We start from the raw sequence: 15,764 nt of genomic DNA, 5'->3' as shown, positions 1-15,764 counted from the left end.
TTACCATTCTAAAATTTACCCTAATTGGTTCAAAATGTATATCTTGATTTAGAAACAATTTGCAGGGCTTATATTTTCATTTTCTGCTAAAGAAGCCAAATCTGTATTTGTTTTACTGCTTCAAAATGTGTTCCAGTTTACTTTATACTGTCCCCAGTTGCAACTTAATGTTGCCACAAATGCTGTGCAAGTGGCACAGTGATTTTTGCACGTGTGGATGAATAGTTCTGCCCCATGAAATAAAAGATGGCTTATCTAAGGTCAAAATCTGGCTTTGAGGAACGAATCAGTGAGAGTTCAGCCTCACTCAGAAGTTTGTAGAAGCTATAAATGCATTCACTTAGTGGTGGGGAACAGGGAACGCAAATCTTTTGCAACTCATGAGAAATGAGCAATCTTGAATACTGGGAATATTTTCTTTTGCTTTGTTCTGGAGTGTATCAGACCAGTTCAGAGCACAGCTGGTGCAGTGGAAATGAGAGGATCTTTAAGGTCCCTTCCAGCCCAAACCATCTATGATCCTATAGCAGTTACCTGAGTAAAGGTGAAAGAGGAGAAGAATAAACAGAGGAAGAACAGTTGTTCATTTTTCCAAATATTACACATTAAAAGGAACTCCTAGTTAGCCCACAATTTTATTTATGCCTTCTTTTTTCTGGTCATCCCATGCATTCAGCATTAGCTGTCTGCATTCTAGCCCTGCCCTTATGGAAGTTGTGGCTGGAAAAGTTTCTTTACATCATTCCTCTATGTGGTGAGATATGAGAAAAGAGGATAATTGTACTGTTCTGCATTCCTGCTTGTCTGAAGGGACAGCACAAGGGAGAGAATTTAGTTCTAGATTCCAATATTTATTTTAGCAGATTTGTCAGCACTACTGTTTTTTTTAAAAGCTGTGTTTGTGCAATATATGTAGCATTTTGATGCAGTTCCAGAGATGTTCAACAAACCTCATGAAAAATATTGATCATTTTCAAATTGATCTCACAGTTCTGTGATATTTTTGAAATGAAAACAAGTCTTCTTTTTTTCACTGGGATTGCATTTTCACTACAAATATAAAACATATAATGATGAGTGCAGGAATAGCTTTAATGAGTTTTTAAATATATTTCTGATTAACTGTTGGGATTTAGTTTTGTCTGTATCATCTGACATCTAAATTATGTAGTAAGCACTTGATCAGTGATGGTATTGGTTTGATGGGTTTTTTTGTTTTGGTTTGGTTTTTTATGCTAATGGTTTCAGATCATGTCCAGAGTTGCTCCACAAACAGAGAAATAATCCCTTTATCTTTGTTGGTTTCCTTGACATTGAATATTGGAATAGGCCCTCCAGTGACTGAACTTTGGCTTCATTCCTCATTTCCACACTCACTCATACAACAGAGAAACTGAATTACATCAGTACAGGAATTTAATAACTTTTCTTTAGGAATAGAGAATCTGGATGCACAAAATCACCACCACTCTTACTTTCCCCTTTTTCTAAAGTATCTGTTTATTGCCATGTTTGCTCTGCAGCTTTCTCAAGGCTCTGGAGCTTAAAGCAAAACTAGATATGGAATAATAAACATAAATATAGAAATATAGATTTCTGTATGGAGTATATGCATGAATTTATATTCCATGAAAATTTCAGAAAGATAATGGGATATTTTTTCTTTTTAAATACATTGTCAAGCTAAAGTGTGTTCTTTCTGTGTCTTGTAGGGTCAAAATGTATTTGGCCTTGACATAACTGAGACACCCGAGGGAGACAAGTGGCCTCAACTGATTGTGCAGCAGATCCTGGACAGGGAGCAGAAGGACACCTATGTGATGAAAATCAAAGTGGAGGACGGCGGGAGCCCGCCGAGGTCCAGCACCGCCATCCTGCAGGTGACGGTGACCGACGTCAACGACAACCGCCCGGTGTTCAAGGAGAACGACGTGGAGGTCAGCGTGCCCGAGAACGCCCCCGTGGGCACCTCCGTGTCCCAGCTGCACGCCACCGACGCCGACCTGGGCTCCAACGCGCAGATCCACTTCTACTTCAGCAACCAGATCTCCAGCCTGGCCAAAAGGCTCTTTGCCATCGACAACACCACTGGGCTCATCACCATCCGCGAGCCGCTGGACAGGGAGGAGTCCCCCGTGCACAAATTGACTGTTCTGGCCAGCGATGGCAGCTCCACCCCCTCGAGAGCCACAGTGACTGTTAATGTCACAGATATCAATGACAATGTCCCCTCAATAGACACCAGGTACATCATCAACCCCGTGAACGGGACAGTGCTTTTGTCTGAGAAGGCTCCCCTTAATACAAAAATTGCTTTGATAACAGTCATGGACAAGGACGCTGACCAGAATGGGAAAGTTACCTGTTTTACTGATCACGATGTTCCTTTCAGGCTAAAACCAGTGTTTGATAATCAGTTTCTCCTGGAGACAGCCACCTTTCTAGACTATGAAGCTACACGGGAATATGCCATCAAAATAGTGGCTTCAGATTCAGGGAAGCCTCCCTTAAACCAGTCTGCAATGCTCCTGATCAAAATTAAGGATGAAAATGACAACGCCCCAGTGTTCACCCAGCCCATCATAGGCCTTTCCATCCCTGAAAACAACGCTCCTGGCACTCAGCTGACCAAGATCAGCGCTACAGACGCCGACAGTGGGCGGAATGCCGAGATCAGCTACATCCTGGGTCCTGATGCTCCCCCAATTTTCAACCTGGACCGCCGCACAGGCATCCTGACAGCAGTGAGAAAGCTTGACAGAGAAAAGCAGGACAGGTACTCTTTCACTGTGCTGGCTAAGGATAATGGGATGCCACCTTTGCAGACCAATGCCACCGTGACGGTGTCAGTGCTGGACCAGAATGATAACAGCCCTGCTTTCACACATAATGAATATAATTTCTATGTGCCAGAAAACCTGCCCATGTATGGCACGGTGGGGCTTATCACAGTCACGGATGCTGACGCGGGAGACAACGCTGCAGTCACTCTCTCTATCTTAAATGGTAGAGATAATTTCATTATAGATCCCCTCACTGGTGTAATAAGGCCTAATATTACCTTTGATAGGGAGCAGCAGGGGTCATACACTTTCCAGGTGAAAGCAGTGGATGGAGGAAGACTGCAGCGTTCCTCAACTGCCAAAGTGACCATCAATGTTGTTGATGTAAATGATAACAGGCCTGTTTTTGTTATTCCCTCCTCTAATTATTCCTATGAGCTGGTCCCAACGTCAGCCAGCCCGGGGTCTGTAGTCACCAAAGTCTTTGCAGTTGATAATGACACGGGAATGAACGCAGAGCTCCGCTATAGCATCATAGGTGGGAACTCCAGGGGCTTGTTTACCATTGACCAATTAACAGGCAACATCACTTTGAAAGAGAAGGTAATCACATCAGATCATGGCCTGCACAGACTGGTGATCAAGGTGAACGACCTGGGGCAGCCGGAGTCTCTTTACACCATAGCTCTTGTGCACTTGTTTGTGAACGAGACGGTCACCAACAGCTCCTACGTGCAAGAGCTGGTGCGTAGGAACATGGAAACTCCAGTTGGCCAGAACATTGGGGATGGTGAGATAACCCCACAGACCAATGATTATGTCAAGATCATCATTGCCATTATTGCAGGCACCATGACAGTTATTCTGGTAATTTTTGTTACCGCCCTAGTCCGGTGCCGCCAGACACCCAGGCACAAGGTTGTCCAAAAAAATAAGCAGAGTGGTGAATGGGTTTCCCCCAACCAAGAAAATAGGCAGATCAAGAAAAAGAAGAAGAAGAAGAAGCGCTCTCCAAAGAGTCTCCTCCTCAACTTTGTGACTATTGAAGAATCTAAGCCTGATGATCCTGGCCACGAGCACATAAATGGCACTTTAGACATTCCCGTAGAGCTGGAAGAACAGACTATGGGAAAATATAACTGGGCCACCACACCAACCACATTTAAACCTGACAGCCCAGACTTAGCAAAGCACTACAAGTCTGCTTCTCCGCAGCCTACCTTTCAAATTAAACCTGAGACTCCTGTACCCCCCAAGAAGCACCATGTCATTCAGGAATTGCCTCTAGATAACACCTTTGTGGTGGGCTGTGACTCGCTTTCCAAGTGCTCATCCAGCAGCTCGGACCCTTACAGTGTTTCTGAATGCAGCTGTCAAGGAGGCTTCAAGACCCCAGGCCCCATACACACCAGACAGGTAATGGAATTTTTAAGGTGATTTTTCCCCTCTTTCCCTCCTTACTTTGCCAATCCTGTAACTCTAGTTTGAGGCGCTGCAGGTTCTCAAAGCTTTGAGAGTTGAGGCGTTGTAAAACAAACAATTCCAGCTTCCTGAGCGGCAAGGGAGAAAATGGGAAGGGGAGAGAGCGTTGTCTGTGAGGAGATGGAGCTGGCAGAGCTCCCTGTGGTGGTGTCCTGACTGCAGATGGCAGCATGGCACTTCCCGCCTCACCTCGAGCAGCTCGCGGGGCTCAGGGTGGGACTGTCCCCCCCAGCCTGGTGTGCTCGAGCATCCAAACAAGCTGGGGGGAAAGCAGTGAAGCTTTAGAGGAGCTCTCGTAAGTGGTTCTTAATATTAATGGAGTCTGGGATTGCCGCCTTCGTTTGGGCGTAGCTTTTGCTTCAAGGTCTCTCAGGAGCACGAGAGGATTTTCCTCTGGAAGTTTGAGGCATTTTCAGACTGGAAGGAGCCTTAAGTGTGGTGGAATGACACAGCTGACAGGCAGAGTTAAGGAAAAATTAAAAACATCAGCATAGTTGAGCTCACTTATTTGCTGCTCTGCCTGATAAACCAGGTATTAGCTCCTCAGAAATGCAGTACAACAAAGGGAATGTCTAAAGAATCTTCAGCTTAAAATTAAAAATAAATTGAGAACTCAAGTACCCTTTATTCTTCAAGACCCTACAGAAAAGCTTTAAATCACTGGAAATAGAATCTAATATTTATCCATATTTTGAACAGTTTAATAGAACTTTTCTGTTTTTCCTGTTTGCTAGTCTTTCTTCCCAAGTATCACAGAGGGTTCAGTGGGTATAGTTTTCTAGTTAAGCTTTGGTTGGTTAAGGAATTAATCACAAAGTAACACTTCAGGAGTGTTTATTTTATTATTGATAATATATTTTAACTTGATAATATGCTTAACTCAATATATTGCTTGGGAGCAAATCCTCAGCATGACTTAAGTCTGGTGAATTTCTTCCTCCAGCTGATTTTTTTTCAGGGTGCTTTGTTTTATTACAACTGTAATGATAACAGCATTCATTAAAAAAGCTTCTCATTCAGAACAGTCATCATATCTTTGAAAATTTCAGGATATGTTGTTTCTTTTATTCTATTTTGTTCCCTTTACCAACACAAATTTGTACGGTGATCTACATCACCGTGGATAACATTTTTTTAAGCAATGTATTTAGGTGTGTTAAGCTAAATTGCATACGAGAAAATCCTCTTGCCAGTTTGTTCGTCTGTTTGAACTCCCATCACTCTGAGCAGAGGGCAGTGCTGTTCCCAGCATTTCTGTAGGTCTGATCTAAGTGATTTTTGTCAATGGAGCTCTGGTGCAGTTCCTGTGAGTCGAAAAGGTTCTGCCATTGTCTGCTGAAACCCACTTTGTCCTGCAGTAATGCTGCCAACAAAGAAAGCAAGCTCGTGGCTCCCAGGGTCCCTTCTGTGGCAGTGAAAACCCAGAAAGTGGCATGGGAAGCAATTCTCTTCTGCAAAGTTGGTTGGGGGAAGGAGCATTTCCTTTTATCTGTGCCTTAAAGGTCTGTGGCAGGCTTTCCTATCTGGAAAAGCAGAATAGAACTGTGGGGTTTTATTAATGCTCACTAGCTGGTACCAGCTTATCTTCATAGAGCTGCACCTAACATTGTTAGGATGATATGGTGAATAGATAAAAAAGAGATTATTGTTACAGTTTGCACTGATTTTGTTAAAATTGCAGCTATCCTTCTCTAAGGGATATTTTTCAGCATGAAAGTGAACACCTTGTTTGGAGGAAGGGTAACTGATCACCTCAATGGCCCTTTACACTAATTTGGAAAGAGCAGTCACCTTTAAACACATGAATTCACATTAAGAAAAATTATATAATTTCATTAATGCATTATATACATAAGTTAGACCATTAGAGAAAATCCTTTGTGTTGTGTTTGACTGTGACTAAATGAAAACTATATTTTTTGGTAAGCAAATACAAGTAAAGAATTTCTTAAAGCTCAACAGATCTTTTAAAAGTCACTTTCACTCCTAGCCTGTATTTGTAGTCTGGATAGTTTTATCTCTTGTGGGGCTCAGGATGGGCTACTTGAGAGTTGTCTCTGTTAGCCAGCAAAAAAAAAACAAACCAAAAACCAAAAAACAAACAAATATAAACAGAAGTAATCCTGAGGCACAGAACCGTCTCCAGCTGCTGTCCCAGCACCCTTCAGCCTCAGACACCAACAGCATCCCTGTGGTTCTGGAGTATTTTGTGTCAGGCACGCTCTGAATTTGCAGAGAACTCCAGGACAAGTCAGTTCAGTTAAAAAGGGAGATGTGCCAGTCTGAGAAGTGAAAATAAAATGCCTGATGTGAGGGGGAAATATCATCATTTACCACTTTTACCATAGTGCAGCTATTTTACAAGCCAAAGGTTCTGAAGCAGCCTGAAGAATGTTCTGTTCACTGTGAAGCGTCTCTTCAGTTTGTAATGGGGACTGATATTATTATAGGATGCACACCTCAGCTATTGTTAGGTTTGTTCATGCGAAGTTTTCTACTCAGATATTTGAAATAATATTGTGGTATAGCTAAAAATATATGTTTTCTCTGGAAGCTCTAAATTTTGTGTCTGTCTGAATGGTATTGATTCGAGTCTTTAAAGAAAGGAAATTATGCCTTTGCTTTACTGCTAAATTTGTCTAAGTGATCTATAAAATGACAGAAAGTCATTATGGCAGTTGTACTCAAAAAGCATGCAAGCAGAGAGGGAAAGGTTTTTCTACTAAAAAACCCCCAAAATATCTCTTTAGTGGTCATGTGGGCAAATAAATACAGCAGTGCCACAGCTGAAATTTTTATGGGGAAGCAATTGGAGACTCCTGAAGCAGCTGAGGACACTTTGAATCATAAACTGCAGGAAACTGAAGAGGGAAAGTTTGTTCTTCATGTAATGTCCCCTAAATGAGAGGTCAAATTTTGTTCTATTTGTATGTGAGGGCAAGGGGCAGAGGTGCTGATGTTATTCTGAAGTTATCAGGAGTTAAACACTACTAGTGACAATAGACCCTCAGAGTAATATTTTTGGTGGATGTAGTAGAGATAATTCTTTTAAAGGAGTTTTACCAAGTGATAAATTGTGAAGGGACTTATTCATAATAAGGGCTTTCAAATAGGATATCTAGAGTGTTCAAAAATCAAACTGATTTTCCATGCCATCAGATTTCCATTGTTTTGGCACTTGTGGGCTTCAGAAAGTTTTCTTTGGTGCAGAAACACAAAGCTTCTTTAAAGTTTATTTGTCTGCAAGCTTTGTAAAAGCTCAGTTATTTTTGATGCTCACCTCAGTGGGAGCAAAGTGTGTGAAGTGCTCCACAGTGACACAAATCTTCTAATTCTCTTTGCATTTGCATGGGGATGATGAGAAGAAGGTAGAGAGGAGTTTGCTTCAGTCTCATTTTCATGTAACACGATTTCAAAATCTGAAATCTTTGCTCATGCACTTTAAAACAACATTCAGACATTTCAAATGCCTGCCTAGGTATCAGCCTGTCTAGTCAAAACATGAATAATTATAGAGCACAGTGTTATCTGTGGCAGCTTGATTCAAAGGAGCTAAAGCTGCAAAGATTCATCAGAACCTGCAGTGCATTCTATTCTTCTTGTCCCTTTCTTTTACTGAATGATATTTCAGATGTGGAAACCAGTAGAATGCATACAACAGGACAGGGGAAATCTTGGCAAATTTACACCTGGTTACTCAGGTCCTTTTGGGTTGTCATCTTCAACTCCAGAACAAGATTTTTCTGACTTGAAGAACTTTAGTGCCCATGGAGGCAGCACCTCTGCCACTGCAGGAGCTGGAAGGTGCAATGTGCTCTGATTTGGGATTTTCTGCTTTTTTGGGGGGTTCTCCCTGCACCCTACAGGTCTCTGGTGTGTCAGTGGGTTCAGCTGCACCTCGTTGGGGAAGCTGCTGAGGGAGGGAGCAGGCCTGGAGATGGATTTCTGTCACTTTGCTGATGCAGATCTTCATTAGTGGAGTTCAGCTGGCGGGATTCTCTCATCTATGAACTTACCCACACTCATGAATAGAAATTTCAGATGAAATTCTCTGCTGGTTTGTTAGGAGCTGATGGAGGCAGGCATTACACTCCTCACAGAAACCTGAATGGAAAGTAGCCCTCATTTCAAATATATTGAATTTTGGGCCCCCACTGCATCAATTCTGTGATTCTCTCACTGCCTGCTTAGACCTGCTTACAGTTATGGGGTATTTGGGTTTCTGATTTAAAATGTGCTGAAATGTCATTACACTGTGAGAACAGTCTGCTCAGGATGTGAGTGGAAGGAATATTGCAGGAATATTGCAGTGTTCCTGAAAAGAACAGCTCTGAAACTCACCTGTTCTATCAATATTTAGCTGCAGGATTTTTTGTTTTGTGTAATAACAGTGAGTTCAATTTAGAATCCTGTAATCATCAGTAGGCAAGGCTGATGCTCTGAGGTGTAAAACAGACATAGCACTGGTGTTCTGTTTTGGCAGATACAGAGTAAATTACACTCAAAGAACATTTTCTCCTAATTTTTAGCTAAATAACTGTTGGTATAAGCCCTTCCTAAAATGGATTACTGTGATTCTAAGTATTCTTGTTATTTTACCTTACTTTTCTGACTGGTAATTTTGCTCGTGGTTCTGATCTGCTGCCATGCACATTCATTTCACCATAAAAAAGAAAAAAAAATAATTTGGAGAAGAGATTTCTAATTGAAATATGAGTCAAAGTGTGCAAGTCAGAGTTAACAAGCAATTATTTAAATGTGGATCGCTGCTGAAGTAAAGCTGGTCAAGAAAATGCTTTTCCTCTGTTCAACATTGGTAGAAAATCTTCAGTGATTTCTTTTAATACTTTTCACTAGAAAATCATGGAGGGAGGTATCTGGAAAGTGCCCCCTTTGCCTCATAGTAGAAGGCAAAAACAGAGCATGAAAAGGAGTGAAAAAGAAATTTCTGTTTTGTGTTAAGAAATTACGAAAGATTTTGAATATGACAAAAAAATTGAGAGCAAAAAAAGGCACTTTTTTTCTTTTTTTTTCCCAGTAGGAGCTCATTGATTGAGTTTATGCTGAAGTTGGTAAATGAGGTTCCAGCATTAATAACTGAGTGACTTTTGTGCAGAATGACACACAACTCCCTCTCCAATAGCCACTTGCCTTGGGATAGAAACAAAGTAATTTTTCAAACAATTAGTGCCTTTCACATAATTTTTTTCAGTGGGATAACTGAAAAGTTTACTTTTTTCTCCTTGTGACCCAACTGTGCTGTTTCAAATGCCTTACTTAACTATAAACCATTGCTAACAGTGAAGTCTGACTTAACTCTGGTTTAATTTTCACACTTGTTTATTTTCCTGCTTTCTCCCAGAAGGTATTGCACTCAATAATCTGCAGCTGATAGCAATTTCCTGACCAGTGAGTGGCTGGTGTCTTGGGGACTGTGGTATTGACAGCGCTTTCTTTTCTGTCAAATAATTGATCAGAATGGCTTAATTTCTGTGAATCTTTAGGACTAAACCTACTGATGATAAATTTAGATTGAAGATGCAAAATAATTCTTTAAATAAATAATATTTTATGCTTTTGGGAGCAATGCTTTTGCATGAGGTCCACAAAACCCTTGTAGAACCAGTTCTAGGTAAGGCAGCCTAATTTCTGTCAGTCTTTAGGACTAATTCTGTTAATGATAAATTTAGATTCAAGATGCAAAATAATTCTTCAAATAAAAAAATATTTTTGTGCTTTTTGGAGCAATGCTTTGGCACGAATTCCACAAAACCCCTGTAGAACCAGTTCTAGGTAGTGCAACCTAATTTCTGTGAATCTTTAGGACTAATCCTGCTGATGATAATTAGATTAAAGATGCAAAATAATTCTTCAAATAAATATTTTATGCCTTTAGGAGCAACGCTTTTGCATGAATTCCACAGAATCCCCGTAGAACCAGTTCTAGGTGGCGCAGCAGCCTTCTGACACCTCTAGTCTTGCAACAGCACTTTTGGGTTAGAGTGGATAAAGCAGAAAAAGGAGTAAGGAACTTAGAATAACATCCATAGCAGGTGTTTCTGTGTCTCCTTGTGCTGCAGCATTCGTGCTCTGTGTGTAGAGCACAGGCACCCCAGGAGGGGTTGGTTGCTTAGAGCGCCTCAGGCCGCGCCGCGCTCGAGGTTCGGTAGAAATTTGGAAGCGAACGTGACAATTTGTGGTGCGAATGCTGCAGGAAAGGGCTTTTCTCATGCTGTTTCTCTGTTTGCCAGCTCTGAAGGCCATCCCAGCTGATGTTATGTACTGAAGTCGTACGTGTACTCAATGATGTTAAGCCAGCAAACATGGGAACAAGGAAATAGCACGAGAAAGCCCTTTGTCCTGGCTCTGGTTGCCGAAGAAATTTATCGACTCATCTCCAGAGGGGTTTGGAAGTGACCATGAACTGTTCAAGCTGCCCTACTGAAAGGTATCAAGGGCAAGGATTTTTTTAAAAGGAAAAAGACAAAGAAATTTTAGTACGTTGTGCTATAGTGTTCTATAACGTAGTTTTGCTAAGAAAACAAAAGTAATGTGACCCATCCTTCTTTCACGGTTGGTGATTATGGTAAATTTATTTTGCTTGTAATCATCTTCTTGTCCCAGATTTAGTTTTTTTCCTTATTTATTTTAGTTGAAACAATTAGGAATTTTGTTTCTATGGATATTATAAAAGGGAGCAATAAATTTTATTCATATGTTAAAAAGAGAATGTAAAGTTCTTTATACTCCCTGCATTTAAAATGAAAACAACTGAGTTGTTGTCACTTATAGCACCATTATACATATTAAGAGTTAAATGGTATTTATATGTATCCATAATATTTTTAATGATGATATTGCTGCTATGGATCATAAATAGAAATGATCAAGTCACTGCTTTCTCATTTTTTAGGCACAATAGTAGTAGTGAAAAACTAGCACTTCCTGCTTTCTTATCCACAACATTTTGTAATAAATGGTCACCTTTTAAATAACTGGAAAGCACTCACATAACTTTTAAAAGGAAAATTTAATTTTCATTTTGCTTGCTGAAGTCTAGATAATGTCTATTTAACAGGTGCCAAACATTTAACCTTTTAAAGTGTTTTTATTTAAAAAGAAAGTCATAAATCCAGTGGCTTGGTTTTCAGTGTAATAAAATAGGAAATAGTGGACATAATTTTTCACTGTTAGCCAGCACATGGGGGTAAATGGCCTACTGTTGTTTCTTTTTCTTCCCCAATTATTCTTCTATAAAGTTTTGTTTTTTTGGTTTTTTTTTGGTTGGCTTGTTTGCTGTTTCTTTTTTTTAACTAAAGATGTTTTTTATATTATCATTTGTTATTTAGCACGGCTCATTTACAAAATAAAACTTGAGTATCATAGCTTTGTTTGAAGGTTGGTTGCAAGTTCTTGTATATTGCCTCACATTTTAGGGAGTAATGCTTAATATGTATCATCTATAATATTAGAATTTCATATGCAATGCAAAATCTCTTAGGAAGCAAAGGAGTATAAAGAACCCTGTTTTCTGCACTTATATGAAGACATGTAATATTAGTTTGCTAGAATGAAATGAAATACAGACACTGCTTTTAACTGGGATGTATACAGTATATAGAACGTTCTTTTAAAGAAAACAGTTATTAATGATTCATGGATTAGACTACAACATGGAATTCTTACACATTGCTGTATGTTTGATGTAAAGATATTTATAGGCTTGTACTTAATAATCACGTTGCCTCAGTTCTTGGACTGCAGAATGTCTACCATGATTGTTGCCTATAGTTTGCTCCACATTTGCTATCTGGCTCTTTAAAAAAGAAACCAATGTGTATTTGGCTATTTGATCTGTAAAATAAATTCTATTAATAATGAAGTACGTATTGTAATTCAGCATATTGTATTGCATAATTATATCTATGACTGTTACGGAGAGCTTTTCATTGCCCATGATGGGATCATTTTCTTGGGAAGAACTTCATGTACCTGTCAGACAGTTTTGCTCTTCCTGTTTTTAGCAGCCTTGCAGCATTTAGGCTTCAAACTCAAGTTCCCCAAACCCTCCCAGTGGTCAGACATGCAGTGACATTTATTGACTCAGTGCCACAGCTCAGCCATTTAAAATTCGTGCTGGGATTTCTCCCAGAGGTGCTGTTTGGGGTCCCTCACTCTGCTCCTGTTGTTTGTGGAGGTGTTTGCTAGGTGGGTGATGGCAAAATTCAGTGGGAAAATTCAGTGATAGTTGAGTTACAGCCCTTGGGCCCCATTCAGAGTGCCTTGTCAGGCAGACAGAATGGCTGCACAGGCTTTGAGTTTCTGGTTTGGCTTTGAGTCTCTTTGGATTTCTCTCCTTACGAGAATTAGGTTGGATTTCCCTTTTGACAAAACCCCTGTACATAAACTTAACGGTTGATTAAGAGAAGCACCAAATAATTTCAATGCTTACATTCAAACATTTTTGGGATTTTTTTGTGTTTGGTTTTTTTTTTTTTTTTTAATAATGAAATTTAGTCATCTCAAGTGAACATGTAGCTGCCCTCAGTTTTTTCCTCCAGTGGTGACAACGCATAGATAGGCTGTAGCAGGTTATTTTGATTTTAGGACTTCATATCCTCTAGAAGTGCCTACTTTCTTACATTGAGTATGAAGAGAACCTTTGATAAGTACCTTTCTTGTACCAGATGTGCCAGTTATGTGTTTTCAGAGAAGAATATACTTCATTTTGAGTTCCTTTGCTTTTAACTTAGCTGAGGCTCTTTTTCCTGGTTTTGCACTGGTCCTACCAATCTAGTCTACTAATTACCAATTCTAAAAGCATAAAGGATGATTTTAAAATGTCCAAAAGTTGCATAAATGAAATAAAAGGTACATCACATGGTTTAATTACTGGTCCCAATCAGTAATCTCCCTCCTCTGGTTCTCTCATGAGTCAGCCCAGCCAAATATAAGAACCTTCCAAATATGAGAACATAGAGAATGCACTAAGAGAAAGCCAGAAACCTCTGAAGTGGCTCAGTTTCATGTGTTTTGTCTGTTTCAGTTTTTGTTTTCTTACATCTAAATGTCACTTTTTAAAAAGTTGTTTTTTTCATAGACTGGTACGAAACTCGTTCAGAGCTCATTTCCTCCTGATGGTTGAATGGGTACATGAAAGCCTAATGGTTATTTACCAAATATGTGTGTGTGCTGGATATCAATTTCTCCACTTTTCTCTCATGAAGGCCCTTCAAAAAATTCTATTATTTTTGTTTTAAATAACATTAGTATCCTGAGTATCCAAAGCTAGATATATTTGCTTCAAAACCAACTATGTTTCTCAAATGTTTTCACCTACAGAATTTTTTTTTTTCTGATTCCTTAGAAGTCAGAGTGAATTATGAGCAAAAATCACTGAGTTGACCAAATGTTACTTTTGAACTTGACAACTCATTATATTTTCTTTGGAATTTCAACGTATTTATCATATTTCAGACTGCAATTACCACAGTCACCTCAGTTTGAACTCCTCAAGGAATTCCCCTTTGGTGCTCCATCTCCAGAGCAGCCAGGCTGTGTCTGCAGGGAAGCCCAGAGCTTTGGGTTGGTTCCAGTGCAATGTGGGGCTGAAGAAAGAGAAAACTTCTTTATTTATTGCCACTTTTAGGTGTGAGTGATGCCGTGGCAGCTTGCAGCCCCCAGCACAGCAGCTGGGGCTGGCTGTGAGCTCGTGGCAGCCAGTGCTGTGTTGCCAATTATTGGAATTTTTGTGGATTTCTTTACCAAAGCTCCCTCCCACCCGACCTCAAACACCCCGAGAGCAAGCGAGGCACTGCAGGAACTTTGGGGGATTCAAATCCTTCTGAGTTCAGTTCTGAAGGGCAGTAGGGGCTGTCAGGAACAAAACTGGCTTGTGATGTAAATAGAATTATATTTTTAACGTAAACTGTAATGCTGCAGGGTTTTTTTTTGTTACACTTTTCCGGTGATTTCCCATTTTACCATAAAACATATATTTATGGTGTATCCTGGTCTTACCTATTATTTGTAAAATCTTTTTAACAAATGATTTGAATATATATTTTTGCTTTCATATTGAATTACTGAGCACTGTTCCTTTTATGTCTTATTTATCTATTTCTAAAATAAATTTGGTTTGACGATTATATATTTGTTATAGAGATGATATTTGTGTACCTTCTGGAGAAGCACTGCTTTTAAATACACCTCTGGTCTGTTTTTTTAATGCATGCTCACCACCAAGCCTCTACAGAGACTGTATTCTCTGTATAATCTGTATTTTTCACAGTTTAGGAGCTATGATTATTAAATAACTTTACCATATGTAAGCTTTACAAGAAGAAATATGAAGGAATATTCCTCTTTGAAAACCTCAAACTCTCTAACAGCACATTTCTTTTGTCTGCAATGTTTTCAAAGAAGTCTAAGCAGAAAAAGTCACATTTTTTCCAATGATGTTTCCATGCACATGGGTGTGTTTATATTTGTCTCTGTATTTTGTTTGCCTGTGTATATTGGGAGCACAAGGGTGTCTATCCACATTTATCACACATTCAATTAACAAAGGTTCCAGGCAGTAAATATTGAAACTGCAGAGATGTGCCCATCCCAATATCTCTTGCTGTGAAAGATAGGCAGGCTCTAAGGATTTCAATCTGCCACATTATTTGATTTTTGGGAAGATTTGTCTTTCCTTCTGAGAATGCACTGGGTTCTCAATATGTGAGAAAATGACTCTTGGTGATTTGGAGGTTAGGATACAAATATGAAAAGTGCAGTTCTGAGTTTTAGTGCTCTGATTCTTTCACTAGGTTATTTTACTCATTCCTGTCCTGTCTCTCAGTATTCTAAAATACATTTTTTTTTTCTACTGAATAGACTCCTATTCTTAAATTTTACCACTGAAAATGTGGCAAAATGACACATTTGTATTTTCTCCAAATTGTGAGCTGCTGCTTATTTCATAAGTAAACACATGTAAGTCAAATTCAGTTATTTACATGCATAGAGATGGATATTAAGTGTGATATCAGGAATTTTTCAGGGGCATTATTGACTTTTTGCAATCTTTTGAATAGGTTTAGTTCAGCTGTGTTTTCATTTCCAAGGAAGGTGTTCATTCAAGCTGAAATAGCTTATTTCCAATAAAAGCTGAATGATGGTATCAGAGGTATGGGGTTTGATTTTTGGATCACTGAATTCCAGCTAAGGATCAGGAGCTGAATTTTGCTCTGTTGTCCTCAGCATTGTTTTCATCCTTTCCTGGGAGAAATTCCATGGCTGTTGGATGGATCAGGTGCCCTCTGCTCCTGTTCTCTGTTTTCTCCTGAGCTGTGATGTGAAAGTCTCCAATTACAGCTTTTCCCACACAAAAATACATTTCCTAGGTCTGGATCTAAACCATCCATGTGCTGCTGATTTTTCCCTCCCTCTCTTGTATCAGAAAGAAACCAACACTGGGCAAATTCTGTTTTTTTCCAGACACTTGGGCACGTG

General features: G+C 39.6%; 1 protein-coding gene across 3 annotated transcripts in view; it reads left to right on the top strand.

Moving 5' to 3' along the window:
* PCDH11X (protocadherin 11 X-linked) overlaps window positions 1-15,764 on the top strand; it is a 418,629-nt gene that overhangs the window by 65,083 nt on the left and 337,782 nt on the right. For 2 of the 3 annotated variants that reach the window (XM_058032428.1, XM_058032427.1), the window contains one exon: window positions 1,713-4,199. In XM_058032428.1, the coding sequence (XP_057888411.1) occupies window positions 1,713-4,199 (2,487 nt within the window). Of the gene's footprint in view, window positions 1-1,712; window positions 4,200-10,516; window positions 14,404-15,764 lie in introns of those variants that run through there. The other variant, XM_058032430.1, reaches the window with a different exon arrangement.

The sequence above is a fragment of the Melospiza georgiana genome, chromosome 12 (genome assembly GCF_028018845.1).
Source record: "Melospiza georgiana isolate bMelGeo1 chromosome 12, bMelGeo1.pri, whole genome shotgun sequence".
Taxonomy (NCBI): domain Eukaryota; kingdom Metazoa; phylum Chordata; class Aves; order Passeriformes; family Passerellidae; genus Melospiza; species Melospiza georgiana.
Note: the sequence above shows the minus strand (reverse complement) of the source record. Positions and strands in the feature narration are given on the sequence as shown.